We start from the raw sequence: 18,999 nt of genomic DNA on the forward strand, positions 1-18,999 counted from the left end.
TGACAAATTCTTACAGTCTTCTTCTGTCATAGACATCTGGAATGCAGGCGGATTCCCCACCCCATTGTAACCTGCCCGAATTCATGCGGTATTTGATCAGTTTCGACAGGAAGTTTTCACTAAGTGCACGGATTTTAACGCAGTATGGCCACTAAAAGAAGTGAGTGACGCTGTAGAAGTCATTAGAATTATGAACATGTTCTATGAAGCTAGGGAAGGAAGCAGTGAAATTGCAACTGAAATTATGAACATAGAATGTAATTTAGCCCTAGAAAGTGTGTATTGGGCAAGTAGAAGACAACAGAGTAAAATGATTGATTACTTCACTTCTATGTAAAGTAGTTTGGTGAGTACTGAACAAACTGTTTTAATACAGAATATTGTATTTATAATTGTAGGCCTACGTGTATTTTATTATGTTCATTGTAGGCTTAAAAGTCAATACATAAATCTGAAATAAGTCTAATTAAGTTTGTTATTTTTAATTTTCCACCTCACTAGATTGATAATGTGAATCTCGGTTACTACGACACTCGTTTATAACAACATAACTTTTAAGGTCCCTTGGATGTCGTTATAACCAAGTTCTACTGTATATGAATCCCGTGAGTTGCGCAGTTGGGCAATATATGCTACTGTAGTTTCCATAACTATCTCGTCAGAAATAGTACCTGCACTTGCAGGGATTGACGTTGGTTTTCTCCAGCATGCAAAGCTGATAACTTCAATTTGTAATGTCAGTGTGTTGAAAAAGGCGTATAAGACCAAAATAGAATTCCTTGTAATTAGTTGTTTGCTTACTTTTACTTTTTAAAGGTAAATATACTATCATGATACTCCAGCTAGCAGTGTGCCTCAGTCAATTTTACTCCAAGCGGAAACATCTTATTTTTCATCTGGCAGAAGGCTGGATGGGATGCAGATCTCTTTTGGATGTTTCTGCCAAGAAAGAGTTCCTTGCCTCTTTTATTTTTTAAGATACAACTTAACCTTTCAATCTATAGTGAAGCACTGTACCAACTGAGCTATCTCAGCTCCTGTTGATTGAGACATACCAGATTACATAGCAATTTATTATACTCACTTAAGTTTGTGTGTTATTGCTTTGTTGTATTCACTGTACCATATATCTTGTGGATATGTTTGTAACGTAAGTTACATTTGTAATGTATATTTTTTATTGTAGGAATATGTAATTATACTAACTGTAAATATTATGAGTGTAAACTTGGAGGGGCGATCTTGATAATGTACTTTACATGAGTCGGAGATTAAAAATTGTTTTATGAGATAAAAATTAATTTTATTTCATAGACCCTTTTAATTGGTATTGAGTAACTGTTACTGATGGCCTTGCCCCATGTTGGAGTTGGACCTATCCATTTCTCTTCTTTCTGTAGATTTGCAAATCAGGTTGACTTTACCTGATGCTGATGGTGACTGGGATAATGGCAGCACAGTGAGGGAGAGAGGTAACGGTGGTTGTGGTAGTAACTTTGTTTGGTCAAACACTTCAACTGCTGCTAACTATCAGTCATCTTAAATGCTACGCAATTGATATATAAATTAGTCGTGGCCCATATATTCTTACATATTCTTTCGATTATTTCAGCATTCGAGCCGACATATCTTTAATATGCGTTTTTTTTTTCTTTTTTTTTTCACTGAAATTTTTTCCTTGCATAGAGGATGCATCCTGATTTTTTGTTATAAAAAAATGCGTCTTTTACACGGGTAAATACTTACTTACTTACTGGCTTTTAAGGAACCCAGAGGTTCATTGCCGCCCTCACATAAGCCCGCCATTGGTCCCTATCCTGAGCAAAATTAATCCATTCTCTATCATCATATCCCACCTCCCTCAAATCCATTTTAATATTATCTTCCCATTTAAAGGTCTTTTTCCCTCCGGCCTCCCAACTAACACTCTAAATGCATTTCTGGATTCGCACATACGTGATACATGCCCTGCCCATCTCAAACGTCTAGATTTAATGTTCCTAATTATGTCAGGTGAAGAATACAATGCGTGCAGTTCTGTGTTGTGTAACTTTCTCCATTCTCCTGTAACTTCATCCCTCTTAGCCCCAAATATTTTCCTAAGAATCTTATTCTCAAACACCCGTAGTCTCTGTTCCTCTCTCAAAGTGAGAGTCCAAGTTTCACAACCATACAGAAGAACCGGTAATATAACTGTTTTATAAATTCTAACTTTCAGATTTTTTGACAGCAGACTAGATGATAAAAGTTTCTCAACCGAATAATAACAGGCATTTCCCATATTTATTCTGTGTTTAATTTCCTCCCGAGTATCATTTATATTTGTTACTGTTGCTCCCAGATATTTGAACTTCTCCACCTCTTCAAAAGATAAATTTCCAATTTTTGTATTTCCATTTTGTGCAATATTCTCGTCACGAGACATAATCATATACTTTGTCTTTTCGGGATTTACTTCCAAACCTATCTCTTTACTTGCTTCCAGTAAAATTCCCGTGTTTTCCCTAATCGTTTGTGGATTTTCTTCTAACATATTCACGTCATCCGCATAGATAAGCAGCTGATGTAACCTGTTCAATTCCAAACCCTCTCTGTTATCCTGGACTTTCCTAATGGCATACTCTAGAGCAAAGTTAAAAAGTAAAGGTGATAGTGCATCTCCTTGCTTTAGCCCACAGTGAATTGGAAATGCATCTGACAGAAACTGACCTAACACGGGTAAATATGGTAATTAAAATTTGTTCCAAGTTCGCTTACTTAAAAGATAAATGCTTTATATAAAAATACCTTGAAATAATAATATCATTATTTTCTCTCCAAAGCATCCCCCATAGCAGACTGTATACACTTTTCTGTAGCATACCAGCTAGCTTTGTACTGTGATCTGTAACCATTCTGTCAGCACATGTATCTGATGCATAACACTGCTCGTACTTGTTCCACCAACAACCTGGTACTGTTCTACACTGCATTTGTAGTCCCACACTTTCAGTACATCTTCTTCAAACTTCTCGCTGAAAACATATAACATATGTATGAATTTTGGCAGAAGAGTCGGTGAAAACTTTTTATTTCTTTCTTTTTAATTTTACACTTTATCGTTTTGTAACAAAATAATATTGTATTTACTGATACTTCCCCATTATTCACATACAGGGTGAGTAAAATTAAATGCCAAAGTCAAGAAAGCATGATCACTCTACCTTCATGCACCTATATGTCATATATAGGGACCTGATTTTTTGGTAACAATGATAAAACCAAAAAAAAAAAAAAACATTCCAAATGTCATTTTTAGCGGTATTATGTGTTTCACACATACATCATAATTAAGGCAAATAAACATGCACAATATAGCAAAATTTGTTCATTTGAGTGAAATATGTCATTTGTAGCGAAATAAGATGCCTTAACTGGTTGGTAACATTCATATGTCTTGGCTGTCTCTGTGTTTGAAAATTCCATTTTACAACCTGCATACACCAAAATACTTACCTGCTAAGTGTATGTTTTGAGGATGTAAATTATTTGAATGCTCAGAACGTTGTACCGTATTTTGTTTATTATTTGCATAAAATTTAAAGCATATAGGCTTCATAAATAAATTTTTTTGAAAAATATTCGTTAAAATTGCTATTATCTCACAAAATACCTATCGAAGTCAGGAGTTTTATTTCACCAAACAATCAGGCCCCTAGCCTTACATCATCACAGAGTGCCTTTAACTTTACGTTTACATTACCCAAAAAAAAAAAAACCTTATGTGGTTTTGAATGCATATATATTTAGCATTGTTAATATACGGATTGCAAGTCTCACACTTCTGTGTCAAAAAAACTAATCCACACTACCAAGTCAAGCACCTAGAATCTGCAGCACGTGTTTGTTTACACTAGAATATATTGCTTTTATTATAATAAGCAATTAAAATTAGTTTATGATTATTAAATTTTCAATAAATCTTTCAAACAATAAATATTTTCAACTAATCATCAAGATATCGGAACACAAATACTTAATTTTTTATGTATGATCTGGAATAATAATCAGGAATTTAATGCAGTTCTTCCGAATACAAAGAGATAGCATAAGTTGAACATTCTGCTTCATAGATAATCTATTTAAATTGAATTTGTTCTTCACTTTATAGACTTACCATAAAATCGAATACTTTTCCAATTACAATTATTTTTTGTGTTAAATACAAAATAGATTTATCTGGTGTATGTAGGCTTCCTTCTTTAACATGGAAATTACTCGGTTTCTATAGTAACGAGAGAGAAATAACAACTGTAGCCTTAACAATAATTATTCAGTTATATGTAATCCGTAGAATTAACTGAAAAATAAGTTGAGAATTTTGAATACTGTATAAATTTAAGTTCAAGAAAATTTGTCCATGAAGTATTTGAAGAATTGCGATATTCCTCCCCCCTCCCGAAATTGATTCCCTCATCAGCACAATCAGTACATTACAAAGTGATAGCCAGTGACTCATGATCATATAAATTAACATACCTAATAGTCTTCAACTCTTGCAAAGTCAAACTTGATATCTCTACATTCTGCCTCTCTGCCAAGGCCACAACTTCTCCGGCAAGATGATGAGCTTCACGAAATGCAACCTGGAAATTTTCCATATTAATTAGATCTAAAGAGACTAGAAAGCTCATATTTCACTTTCCTCTTATTTCCACTTACTGTGAGAGAATGATGTCAATATCGTTACTGTGACAAAAATTGAAGACTCGAAATAAAAAAGGCTCCAAGTGCCATAATAAGGAATTTTTGAAATTGTGTGCAAAATGGGATCTATATGCCAAGCCCTATAATATATAAAAAGCTCGAACTGCCACGAATGAAAATGTAGTACCAAATGCAATCGAAAGATAGCATGCGGTTTAACTGCCACTGCTGTTAACATATGAAAGGCTCTATGTCCCGCGCTCTTCCTCCTCATAGTTAGATTAAATGGCGGATGCGGCAGATATTTGTAAGAGTTTTAGTGGAAAGAAACGACGAATTAAAGGAGAAGGTTCTGAGGCTGCAATCAAAAGAAAGCTGAAAAATGGAGGAAATGAATACATAATGTGAATTTTATTAGTAACAACAATGTAATTTATTCGTCACAACAAAAATTCTTTTCTACAATTCGCCTTAAACGCTCTCGTCAACAATTGGATTTTCACTCAACACAGTATTCGTTATAGCACTCCACCGACGACAATGACAATTTACTTGGACTAGTACGAACAACAATGAACTGTTAATCTTAACTAATATTTACAAAGCACTATTTACAAATCAGAACTATCAGTTCTCTGTTCACAGTTCTTCTAGCTCAGTCACTCGAGTTCACAGTATCTCGAACCACAGACCTTCAGAGACAGTTCACTGTACTCGAACTCAGGTCCCTCCAACTGCGGTCCACTGCACTCGAACTCAGGTCCCTCCAACTGCGGTCCACTGCACTCGAACTCAGGCCTTCGGATGCTGACGCAGTTGCGGACGCACACTCGAGTCGAACTCCGATACACAAGACTGGCTTGCTTGCTCTGGTTTACTCACTGACTGAATAACTGAAAACTCTATCTCGTTCCTTCGCGTCCGTAATTTATAACCACAGCGACGTAGCCTCGAAAGTTCCATACGTCTCTAGAGATGGCACTCCAGAAAAATCCAGAGCCCTCTCCTGTCTACCAGCACCAGATGCGCGCACACTCTCTCTCCACTCTCTCGCCGCGTAGGCCCTTTCCCCTTACTCCTCTCCGCCGCGCGATCTGCTTTCTTGCGGGACGCTGGTCGTGAGTTTGAATCTCACGTCGCTGTCACAATAAGTTCAAATAATAAACATGTTCCTGCAAAACCTCGTCCAGCACAGGATGCTAATCTCATTACTGATCGCTAACCTACACCATACCTGGACAGACTGTTTGAACCTCAGCTATAAACACAAGGTCGGGCTGTTTGAAGATTTTTATGACTTGGAAGATATTGAAAAGTGAGGGAGTTACTTGATGGGGCTGATGCAAGTATCACATGTTAAAAGAAGACGTTATGGTACCTACGATGACCCTTCATAGAGCAGGAGACAAGCAGCTATTCATTACTCTGTTCCAGATGGGCAAGGTGACTTAGTGCAAGTTTGCAGAGGAACATTTTCTGAAATATTTTCGTTAACTTAGAAGAAAATCCAGGTATTAACCGAAAAGAAGAAGAATTTGACTGAAACCTGACAAAAATGATGACCACAAACAGTTTTCCAGAAGCATTACAGAATAAACTTTTACTTTATGAAGAAAAAACCATTTTTGTTTCATTCGTTTGTCCTCTTCACTATCTTTTTGCTGACTCTGAACTATGGAACTTAGAGCCTTTCATTAAAATTCCACTTTCAGTACGGTTTTCATACTATTGCAATATTACGTTTGTAAGTTCCTTTGGACACTAGCTCCATACTATGCTTATCTTTCAATTAAAACACATTAATATTGAAATTATGACCAATAATTACCTAGTACACTTAAAACTTATTTTCCTGAAATTCATGATTATGGCACTTAGAGCCTTTTTTATTTCAAGTCTTCAATTATGCAGTGCTCATTTCATTGATCCTACATAAGAGAAGTAAAGTCAAATTATGAAACAAACTGATTATTCATACCCGAATATGCTAATAGAGTAATTGTATAAATAAGCAAGAATACGAGAAAGTGGAATCCCTTGAGTACCTCTGTACTTGATATCACATCAAATATAACTTGTATACAAACATAAATAAAAAGAAGAGAGTGATGTTACGTAATGAATGTTACCATGTACTAGGCAATATTTTGAAAATAAAGTACATGTTATATACATATCACAATCAGTTAAAATATCTTTATGTAAACTATATTAAAACAAATTTTATTGTAATTCTTGGAACAGAAACTTGAACTTTAACAGAAGAGATTAAAAATTAAATAAGAATGTAGGAAAAGAAGGCATTAACAAAAGTGTATGGACTAACTTGACAGTGGACGATGGAGAATAAAAATGAATCATGAATACTGTAAAATAAGTTCGTTCACAGCTCCAGATACAGTGACTGTACTAAAAGCATTTAAAATTAGAACGGCTAGGACATGTAATCTAAATGGACAATGTAAGATTTGTAAAGAAGTTTACTAGAAAGGGAACCATTAGGAAGAAAGAAATGAAGAAGACCAGAAACGAGATGTTTAGATGATGTTAAATCCTCACTTTTCCCGCCAGATAAAATAATTCGCGACTTAGAGCTAATATCCATAATGAAATTGAATTAACAAATTATATATGTTTATAAACACTTAGACTGCTTTATAAATCCCTTGAGAAAATATACTCGCATAATTCCCCCACTGGTGCTTTTCGGCTAGAAATTTCAGGAAAAAAGGGAGGGAATTATATGTTTATGTATGGTAAATGCTAAGAAAAAAAGGCATGCCATTTAATAATAAATAAAGGTTTTACCGTTTGCTGAATATGTGAACTCGCTTTAATGCATGCTTTGCTGTGCGTAAGAATTCGAAATCACGATATTTTGATTATCATTTATTACTCACCCCTTTCCTCACCAAGTAGTAGGCCAGGTCTGTTGCCAACATGTCAGGACTCAGAGCTGCAGCACAGAAATCTTCATTTACCTAACATAAATATTACAATTTCTGTTAGCAAGCATCAAATGTTGTATGTCTTAAGAGAACCTGACTGTAGACAGTGGCATGCAGGATTTTATAAATTTAACTGTATAAAATATTTATACAGTATTACCAAACTTAGAACACATTCTTTAAAATCATACTGAGATAAATTGTATAGCTTCAGAACATGAATTAGTAAAATTCAAAATTTAAATTTACAAAATGTATGAATTACGTTTAAATATTTCAGGAAAAGCTATAGAAAGAAGACAGTTAGGAGAAGACCTATGGAGAGAGAGAGGGGAGTAGTATCTTGCAGTGCAATACATTTATCAGTGACTGTAAATTAATATTTGGCTGTCAGAAAATGTCAAAAGGCATTGTAAACTGACTAATATATAATATATTTTAGGAAATATTTAACCAGGAGGCTTTAAACTTCAGCAACAATATCACGAAATACATGATGCTATCCTAATCAGGAAGTTCTTGCAGGAGATGTAAAATGTATTTTGTGTTGTGCAAGGAATTCGCTTACCAAGAGCGACCAATGTGCTGGGGGTTGTCCTTGCCACAAATTGGGTCTTTTTCATCGAACTGCAACACGAAGACGTCGAAGAATTACAACATACGTCTCCTTACTGACAGTTCGACCATCAGGAATAAATTCGAAATGTACGAGACCCTGGATATCGAGCATCACTTTCCCCTTTGATCAGTCGGCACACTGAGTCTATATCCCTGGAGAATAGGTCACATACCACACTGACAAGGCAGAGAAATTTCCTACAGAGCGCCCGAAGTTCGGCTACTTTCTGACTCAAAGTCTGTTGGGATTCGAATGCCTTGTGAATGCACATAAGTCTTAAAAATTATTTCTGATTATTTTCGTTCCTGATCTCCTTAACTACGGGAAGCAAGAGACTGTTTAATTCGTGTTATAGATCACTGTAAGTTAAAAGCTGTGAGACTTAATATTTGTAAGATTCAATCATTAATATCATCCTTACCAATAGGGTTTCAACAGTTCCAGCTGCCACTTGAAGGACGTTCTTAAGACTGTCGTAAGTGTCAAACATGGCTTCCTTATCCTCTTGCATGTCTTTATTATATGTAGACGGTAATCCTTTAAGGACCATCAAGAAACCACAGCACTGAAAGTACATAGTTGCAATGCTAACTGAAGAAAATGGTGTTTTTAAATAACATTGTGTGACCCACAACATTTCCACATTTTCACTCTATACAAGGTATAAACAAGAACAAATTGCGATACTGAAAAAAAAAATTATTATTATTATTATTTTATTATTATTATTATTATTATTATTATTATTATTATTATTATTATTATTATTATTAACTTCTGGCGGAAAGCAGCAAGAAAATCAAGGAAAAAATTATAAATCAAAGAATTAGAGAAATTATGGAGGAAGAAAAGAATGTTATTGAAGTAATTGATGAAAAAAGATTAAAATGGTTTGGACACATAAAAAGGATGAAAAGTGGAAGAACTCCGAAGATGATGCTGGAGTGAACTGCGGAGGGAAAGAGAAGAAGAGGAAAACCAAGAGAACAATGGCGAACCAGCGTCAGAAGGAGTACGACTAGAAGAGATCTTACTGAAGAAGATGTTGAGGACAGAGATTTATAGAGGAGCAAAATTTTTTTGGTGAAGTATAATAAATTGTATTGTAGGAAAATACTAATAAAGTTATTATTATTATTATTATTATTATTATTATTATTATTATTATTATTACTACTACTACTGCTACTATAGGTCTCGCAAGCAGGGAATACCGATGGAAGGAATGTGAATGAAACAATACCATAAGGAAAGGAGGGCGACAGGAAAGGTCACGAGATAACTTGAATGATAATCAAGAGTACAGTTGGAAGAGAAATGACATCGATAGAATCAGTCTTGTGTTGTGATAGTTACATTACGACTTTAGTTTGTTCCATTGCATGTGAATACATATCTTGTATTGCACGATATTATTATTTCATTCCTAAACATATGTTGCGTATTTAATTAGCTTCGAATTTTTCTCTTGTTACGTTCTTTATTTCCACAGCGATGTCATTTGTTCGTCTTCTTGGAAGAGACGGTACTTCCATTGGCCCGCACCTCTCAGCCCCCCCTCCCCAGGCGTGCCAACATACACACATCAAAACAGCAATGCCACCATTGCTTTTCGGTAATCATTCCTTGCGCGAACTATACTACTATTACACTATTATTACTACTACTACTACTACTACTACTACTATTACTACTAGCCTACTATTACAGTATTATTATTATTATTATTATTATTACTACTACTACTACTACTACTACTACTACTACTACTACTACTACTACTACTACTACTAGCTTACTATTACACTATTATTATTATTATTATTATTATTATTATTATTATTATTATTATTATTATCATTATCATTATCATTTTCGACTTCTAAGGAGTGCAGTAACTGTTGACTGCAGGATAACAAGGAAATAAGGTTACTGTTACTGTATAAATTAATATCAGAGAATTAATCTACTGTATTTATTTACTAAGCTATGTACTTACATTTCCATATATCCTTCCTGCTTTTCCTCGTATGAGTTCCAAACTATCAGGATTTTTTTTCTGTGGCATGAGACTGCTTCCAGTAGAATAAGAATCAGATATAGTCACGAAATTGTATTCCTTGCTACTATAAAGAATCAAGTCCTCAGCCAGACGGCTCAGATGAACGGCACAAAGAGAAGCCCAAAATAAAAACTCAGCTGTAAGTAATGAAGATCACAAAATCAATAACATGTACGATTGTGCGAAATGTTGTTGTTGTTTTCTAATGCCAGGCGTTTGACAATAAAGTCATTTGACCTCTTGCACTCCAATATTTTTCAAAGATATTATCATGGCCAGCCACTGAAGCACAGATTTTGAGGTGTTCCGAATCCATTTCTTGGTTTGAGTTGCACAATGGGCAGTTAGGGGACTGATATATTCCAATTCTATGCAGGTGTTTGGCCAAACATTCATTACCTGTTGCCAATCTAAATGCAGCTACAGACGATTTTCGTGGTAAATCGGGAATGTTATATCTTCTGTAGCACTATCAGTTTCGTTATTCTTAGTCCTGCAGCCAGCAGAGGTCTGGGAAGAATATTCTGAGTAGAGGACCAGTCAAGAAGATTTTACCATTTTTAATGATCTCAATGAGCATGAACCCAAAAAGAGTTTGAAGTTAAGAGCAGAACTTTTATTGTACCAGTACATACAAGACGAGAAATCGGAATATGCAAACCTATTTCTCAATAATCTCTTTGGTTTCTTAGCTTGGTTTTTCTTGCTCATATTTTCGAACATTTAAACACTGAATAGTAGTTTACAAGGCCAAAATGTTAATATAATAACAGCTAGGGATAAAATCAGCAGATTTATAAAGAAACTTGACTTCCAGTCAACAACAATTGATAAAAAGAAATTTGATTCATTCCAGTGTATTGAATAACTTATGGAATATTTCGCTACATATGATAGTCAAATACCGTACCGGTACTAAATTTGTTTTTGCCGACAAACAATTAAGTTTCCACAATTTTAAACAACAGCTTTTTGAGTATTTTCCGAAAAAAAGCTCAAAACAATTAGACAGTGACAGATGGATAGTGAATCCGTTTTTAGACATTCAAGTGGCTGAAATTCCAGAAAATATGAAGGAAAAAACTCATTGAAATACAATATGTGCCTACTGTTGGAAAGTTCAAACTAGACTTTTATTTCGAAGAGTGCAAACCAGTTATGAATCAAAAGAATGCAGTTTCTTAAATTTTTTATGTAAAATAAATTTCTTGTCTATGATAATCACCAAAACAAAAGCGAGAAATTTCCTTAAATTTGAAAACTATATCATTTTGTGTATGTAATATGGAGTCCAATTTGAGAAGCTGCTTTCTGAAAAACAGACATTTATTAAATTAATAATTTTTTAATCTATAACTACTGAAACATTTTTTTAATTCTTATGTTCAACGTTGTTAATGCTTATGTTTCTAAACACAAAATAAATGTTTGTTAATAAAACTTTCTGTATTGATTTGTAAATCATTTCGCGACCCCCCCCCCCCCAGAGCTCCTTATACGACCCCCACTTTGGGAAGCATTGTGATAGAAGCTGAAATAAAGATTACTGCCTGTAACTCAAAATTCAATTCTTGGGAGTTACGACAAAAATTTGAAAGTTAGAATTTATAAAACAGTTACATTACCGGTTGTTCTGTATGGTTGTGAAACTTGGACTCTCACTTTGAAGAGGAACAGAGGTTAAGAGTGTTTGAGAATAAGGTTCTTAGGAAAATATTTGGGGCTAAGAGGGATGAAGTTACAGGAGAATTGAGAAAGTTACACAACGCAGAGCTGCACGCGTTGTATATTTCACCTGACATAATTAGGAACATTAAATCCAGACGTTTGAGATGGGCAGGACATGTAGCACGTATGGGCGAATCCAGAAACGCATATAGAGTGTTAGTTGGAAGGCCGGAGGGAAAAGACCTTTGGGAAGGCCGAGACGTAGATGGGAAGATAATATTAAAATGGATTTGAGGGAGGTAGGATATGATGGTAGAGACTGGATTAATCTTGCTCAGGATAGGGACCAATGGCAGGCTTATGTGAGGGCGGCAATGAACCTACGAATTCCTTAAAAGTCAGTAAGTAAGGGAGTTACGACAGTATTATTAGGGGTGTGATACGGTCACCACATGCTAATTTTGTTTGCTATACTTTTTTCCGCATCTCAAAAGTATCTGGAAATTTTTCGCATTATAAGCCTATTAGACTTACTCCAGACTATGAGATTTTCCTTACCAATGAAATCTCTGTTGCCAACTGCATGCATACTGTTGTATGAACACTTGGCAAACCCAAGGTCCTTGGCAAGAAGACTGCGATTTATGGAGAATGGATTTCCAGCCAGTGCTCCACTGCCAAGAGGCATTATGTTCACGCGTTCTTGTAGCTGTATTAAACGATCACAATCTTCTTTAAGATTCCAGGCATGACTAAAACAATATGAATAAAGATGTTATAAAAACTAACGCGAAGAAGTAAATAATACCGGTAATGTAAAAAATTTCTTTCATTGGCAAAAGACAAACAAAAGAATTGATTTTGAATCTTGCGTACACCACTTTTAACACTTGATTATAATTAATTGATGAACTAGTGGATTTACTCGTGTTAAATATGAAATATTTGTCCGGCTTACAGCTGTTTCAGTGCTCAATTTCAGTACACACACACTATTCGACTCCACACTTCAACACCTTCCAACAATAAAACACACCCTCCTAACAGGCAGAGAAGTCCGAGATGACGCCGCGATCTAGTAGGCTCTGATGATGGTGCGTGAAGCACTGAAACAGCTGTAAGCCGGACAAATATTTCATATTTAACACGAGTAAGTCCACTAGTTCATCAATTAAAAGAATTGAGACTAAGTAAACAGAGATGGAGAACTGTTCTCCATCTTTTGTCTGCAGTTCATGAATAATATTAGTATCATATTACCATACCTGAGTAACCAGTGACTCCATTGCACTGGTTGAGCTCGCTGGAGGTGTGTATATCCGGGCATTAAAATCCCAACTTCAGCTTTAGCTCTTTTGACCAGAATCTGAAAATTGCACATTTGTAAAATCACCTGACTGATTTTATAACAGAATTTTACGAATAGTCAAGTACCTGCCATTAGTAAAAATAAAATAAAATAGAATCCGAAAATATAATAACATAGCGACAGAATTTGATACTAAGCTATTGTGATTCCTAATTCATCTAGTGAAAACTTGGGGCTTTCCATTCTGTTATTAAAACTTCTGAAAATTGACAGGAAATAATTGTAATACAGCATGCATCACTTTGAACAAAAATTGGTATTTACAAAAAGTATGTGTGTGTATATGAATATACATTTTAAAGATATTTTGGCAAATAAACTATTAAACATTTTCTTTTAAAATATAAGACTCATGTAAATTTCACCTAAGAAAAAGTACTGTGGTCTAAAGAAACATATTATGTCGGTAATTTGATATACACAGAAAAACTAAGTAAATATTAGCTATAATTTTCTTCTGGCAAACATAACACAACTGAAAAGTACATTGAAATGATTACTTATTTAAAAATAAAAGTGACAGAAGAATGTGGTTTTAGGCGTAATAGATCGACTATTGATCAGATTTTTTGTATTCGACAGATATTGGAGAAAAAATGGGAGTATAAGGGTACAGTACATCAGTTATTCATAGATTTCAAAAAGGCATATGACTCGGTTAAGAGAGAAGTTTTATATAATATTCTTATTGAATTTGGTATTCCCAAGAAACTAGTTCGATTAATTAAAATGTGTCTCAATGAAACATACAGCAGAGTCCGTATAGGCCAGTTTCTATCTGATGCTTTTCCAATTCACTGTGGGCTAAAGCAGGGAGATGCACTATCACCTTTACTTTTTAACTTCGCTCTAGAATATGCCATTAGGAAAGTTCAGGATAACAGAGAGAGTTTGGAATTGAACGGGTTACATCAGCTTCTTGTCTATGCGGATGACGTGAATATGTTAGGAGAAAATCCACAAACAATTAGGGGAAACGCGGAAATTCTAGTTGAAGCAAGTAAAGTGATTGGGTTGGAAGTAAATCCCGAAAAGACTAAGTATATGATTATGTCTCGTGACCAGAATATAGTAAGAAATGGAACTATAAAAATTGGAGATTTATCCTTCGAAGAGGTGGAAAAATTCAAATATCTTGGAGCGACAGTAACAAACATAAATGACACTCGGGAGGAAATTAAATGCAGAATAAATATGGGAAATGCCTGTTATTATTTGGTTGAGAAGCTTTTGTCATCTAGTCTTCTGTCAAAAAATCTGAAAGTTAGAATTTATAAAACAATTATATTACCGGTTGTTCTGTATGGTTGTGAAACTTGGACTCTCACTCTCAGAGAGGAACAGAGATTAAGGGTGTTTGAGAATAAGGTTCTTATGAAAATATTTGGGGCTAAAAGGGATGAAGTTACAGAAGAATGGAGAAAGTTACACAACACAGAGCTGCACGCATTGTATACTTCACCTGACATAATTAGGACCATAAAATCCAGACGTTTGTGATGGGCAGGACATGTAGCACGTATGGGCGAATCCAGAAATGCATATAGAGTGTTAGTTGGGAGGCCGGAGGACAAAAGACTTTTGGGGAGGCCGAGACGTAGATGGGAAGATAATATTAAAATGTATTTGAGGGAGGTAGGATATGATGGTAGAGACTGGATTAATCTTGCTCAGGATAGGGACCAATGGCGGGCTTATGTGAGGGCAGCAATGAACCTCCGGGTTCCTTAAAAGCCAGTAAGTAAGTAAGTAAGTGATTGCATGATTACTTTCTTTGCAGTAACTTCACTGACAAGGAAGTCCTTGACTTTAGATGCAAATAAGTTATTATATTTAAATTAACGAGAAAATTATGAGAATTCTGCTCGCGACTTGTGAGCATTTATGACGAAGCAATACTGCTTTTGTCTCTTCCATTTTACAGTATTCTGCTCGTAAGAGATAGACTCGCCCTATGTTTTCATTTATTCCTTGATGATACTCCCCTCGTAAGATACGGACTTTTGTTTGTCAGTACAGGACATCACTGCCTGCTGTTACATAGTCCGACAGCATTACTACTGCAGATGAGCTGTTATCTTAGGATTGCATGGTGTCACATAGAATGTGACATTTTCCCCATTTGTACCTCCAATAAAGATGTAATCATGTCAAAACTGACATATTGTTCATGCTAGTACACACACTTTTTTTTAGAACATAGAGCAAATTGAAAGAAAACATATCTAATCTGATGTAACTATATGCATGCACATATACTCTTATAATTTTAATATTAAGAAACAAACCAAGTTTGCCCAGAATTTTATACAAGGTGTTAAGACATATGGATCATAATATGTAGAGACTAAAAGTAAGGCAGAAAACAGAAAAGATTGGAGAATGCTGGGTTTGCAGTGAAAGGCTGACTCTTGGGCAGAAAACTATAAATGAATGAATGATTATGGCTCATATAAAGTGTTACAAGTTAGTTTCTATTTGATAACTCAATCCCAAGGGAAAAAATGGAACTCTCTGCATCAAAATCCACAGTTAATTCCCGATTTATCACGAAAATCGTCTGTAGCTGCATTTACATTGGCAACAGGCCATGATTGTTTGGCCAAACACCTGCATAGAATTGGAATATATCAGTCCCCTAACTGTCCATTGTGCAACTCAAACCAAGAAATGGATTCGGAACACCTCAAAATCTGTGCTTCAGTGGCTAGTCATGATAATATCTTTGAAAAATATTGGAGTGCAAGAGGTCAAATAACTTTATTGTCAAACGCCTGGCATTAGAAAACAACAACAACAACAAGTTAGTTTCTCTTAAATAGATCAATAAAACTAAAAGCTGATTTTTCCAAATCTCATTAGATAGGAGGCCTTTCAGATTGCATCATGGATGGTATTCTGTCATGGGTATAGGAGGGGATGGGAATTTGATATTTTGAATGGAATTATGGAAATTTTCTGTTCTTCTCAACAAATCAAGCAATTAAGTTTTTTTTTTAATGAGGTCTTCACAAGTTACAGCTTGTTTGAAAATAATATAGACCCCGAATAACCGCAACTGCGACCTTGCCTTCGAACCCGGGTCGCCTGCATGACAGTTTGGTTCTCTAGATCACTTAGTCACTGCAGGAGTTTAATACAATCTTACTACTATTTGTGAACCAGAAAAAGTATTTCGGAAAGAGAGGCAACAGTGACATCCTGATAACTATCTATTTTTAAGGTATCAGGTGGCATTGAAATGATGAAATCTAATCTACATCAAATCAGGTTATATTTCCAGCCTCTAAAATGCGGGAAGAGAGCAGACATCTTCACCAAGAAAATAAAATTCGAGTTAACCCTACACAGGCAGCAGACTTTTACCCTTCAAGAATTTTCGCACTTCATTTATTTGTTTTTTTTTTTTATTATTTTATTGTTATGTAAAACAGTTTCTAATACATTCCTCAGTTGCTTTATGTCACATAAGTTCTGTACCTGTGTTAAATCGTGGATATAGAACTTCAGTTTGGCCAACCTTGCTCTCATCCATAACCTCATGTCCGTCACCACTTGGTCATTACGGCTGCGGCCTGTGTGCAGCTTCGTAGCCGGTATTCCAATCAGCTCCTGCAACATCCTATTTTGAGTGTCAAAATTCACTGCAATGTTTTCTCACGTTCTACTACTTTTAATGCATTTCTTTCGTCTTATTAATATTAACAATGTCAGTGATGATTCTGTAATATTAACAGATTTCAGCTCTCCACTGTGTATTGCAGAGTCTAGTGCACCGTAAGTCCAGCCTTCTCTAAAATTGATGGTAGGTAGAAGGTATTCATGACTAATATTTACATGTACACTCTATTTATACTATTGTGAAGCCGAAGTCCAGCTTTTTCTAAAATCAGTGATTCACAGCAAGTATTTGAGTATAATGTGAGAGAAATTATCCCTGCTTCAAGACACTTTACAGGATAGTGAGAGGTAGAAATTGAGTTGGGTGTAGCTCAAAGTGAATAGTACGGTACCTATAATATGCCTGTATTTCTTCTCTCTTTATCGTAGAGTAATTTGTTGAATGCTGCAAGAAATATGGATGATCCCCGCAAAAACCGACCCCAAAAACCATCTTTGTCCAATATATATTCCCCTTGAATGTATTTTGATTTGAGTTCGGATCTTCCACATAAAAAGCCAATGTTCTACCGTCCTGTGAATAGTGTGTCTATTTAAATAACTATATGATGGGTCAACCAGAAGAGCAGACATTGTAGCCATCGATCGCCGGAATCAAAGAAGCTCATTCTTGACTTTACTGTAGAGTTTGAGAAGGATGATCAACAAGCCAATAACGTTAACGACAAAAAGAAGTCTATTTACAATCCATGTATTCCTCACTTTAGTGATTCATACAAAATGAATATTAATACATGGGAAGTGAAAGGACTTCTTTTTGGCACTAGGAGAACTTCATTTAAGTTAACCAAAACCATCAGTCAGACAGGCTAGCTGTTTGTAGCGATCCCCACAACAGGTTTTCACCTGAAGACGAAGAGAGATCCACTCTTCGAAACATTGTGTTATGATTTTGACAATTAGCAATGGAAAAATTCCAAACTGCTCAACTATTGAATAATTCACCATTGCCCCCCCCCTTTATTCAGATCAATATTAACCAAAACCATTCTCCTGTCTCTTAAATTTTCTAATAAGGACATTAACAAAATTTGTCTATTGAGAGATTCATTGTCCATTTTACACAATCACTTGTACAACACTACATAATATATCCCCCCCCCCCGCTGTTATTTATACTCGCTTTAACATCTTTGGTCATATCGCAAGTTAATCTTTGGTTGAAATCCGTTGAGAATGGTTCTATTGCTGTGAACTTGATGGCGACTATATATATATATATGACTGATATGTTATGAATATGATTTCAGTGATGAATGAGGCTGGTGATTTTCAGGGATATTGTGGCCCGAATTTCCTGGCATTTGCCTTACGGTTGAATATGATTTCGGTGATGAATGAGGCCGGTGATTTTCAGGGATATTGTGGCCTGAATTTCCTGGCATTTGCCTTACGGTTGAGGAAAAACCCTAAAAAACCTCAACCAGGAAATTCAACCCGACCGGGAATCGAACCCGGGCCCTTTGCGTAAGAGACCAGCATGCTGACCTCTACACCACAGAGGTGGTCCAACACTACATAATATTATTTGCTTCATTTCAATTCTTCATTGTACTTTCGTCTCGTGTTTCTCCGAAATAAAATTGTATTTTATTTTGAAGTTTATTATTGTTTTGTATTCTCTCCGCAAATTAAATTGTATTTTATTTTTAAGTTAACTCTTGCTTTGTATTCTGGATCCTAGTGGTCAGCCGTAGATGTCGACCAAATGTCCCAAATTGTGGAATAAGTAGCAAGATAATAGAAACAAAAACGTATTTGCAATATAAATTGAATCATATTTTGTTGCTTGCTTCAATTTGTTTACCTTTAATCTCCTTTCATTTGCCGTGTGAATATCTTCATCAGAAGGCAGCAATTTGAACTCGTCCTGCTTCCATTCCTGGCTCACCTAAACACATCAACATATAGTGAGAGAGATCTTCAAGAAGTCAGCAGAGAGTTCTCTAGTCTCTAGTCCATCCTT

At 35.4% G+C, this 18,999-nt stretch overlaps 1 protein-coding gene across 2 annotated transcripts in view; it reads right to left on the reverse strand.

Moving 5' to 3' along the window:
- Nucleotides 1-18,999, reverse strand: part of Argl (Argininosuccinate lyase) — a 60,249-nt gene that overhangs the window by 30,715 nt on the left and 10,535 nt on the right. Inside the window, exons 4-12 of one of the 2 annotated variants that reach the window (XR_011336086.1) lie at nucleotides 18,841-18,924; nucleotides 16,833-16,964; nucleotides 13,249-13,349; nucleotides 12,542-12,735; nucleotides 10,253-10,452; nucleotides 8,675-8,818; nucleotides 7,587-7,667; nucleotides 4,519-4,625; nucleotides 2,788-3,014 (exon numbers count right to left, since the gene is read on the reverse strand). Coding sequence is in view for 1 of the 2 variants with exons in the window: in XM_069846920.1 (XP_069703021.1) it covers nucleotides 2,867-3,014; nucleotides 4,519-4,625; nucleotides 7,587-7,667; nucleotides 8,675-8,818; nucleotides 10,253-10,452; nucleotides 12,542-12,735; nucleotides 13,249-13,349; nucleotides 16,833-16,964; nucleotides 18,841-18,924 (1,191 nt within the window). In the remaining variant the exon portion in view is untranslated. Of the gene's footprint in view, nucleotides 1-143; nucleotides 3,015-4,518; nucleotides 4,626-7,586; nucleotides 7,668-8,674; nucleotides 8,819-10,252; nucleotides 10,453-12,541; nucleotides 12,736-13,248; nucleotides 13,350-16,832; nucleotides 16,965-18,840; nucleotides 18,925-18,999 lie in introns of those variants that run through there. The other variant, XM_069846920.1, reaches the window with a different exon arrangement.

The sequence above is a fragment of the Periplaneta americana genome, chromosome 15, assembly GCF_040183065.1.
Source record: "Periplaneta americana isolate PAMFEO1 chromosome 15, P.americana_PAMFEO1_priV1, whole genome shotgun sequence".
In the NCBI taxonomy this organism is placed as follows: Eukaryota; Metazoa; Arthropoda; class Insecta; order Blattodea; family Blattidae; genus Periplaneta; species Periplaneta americana.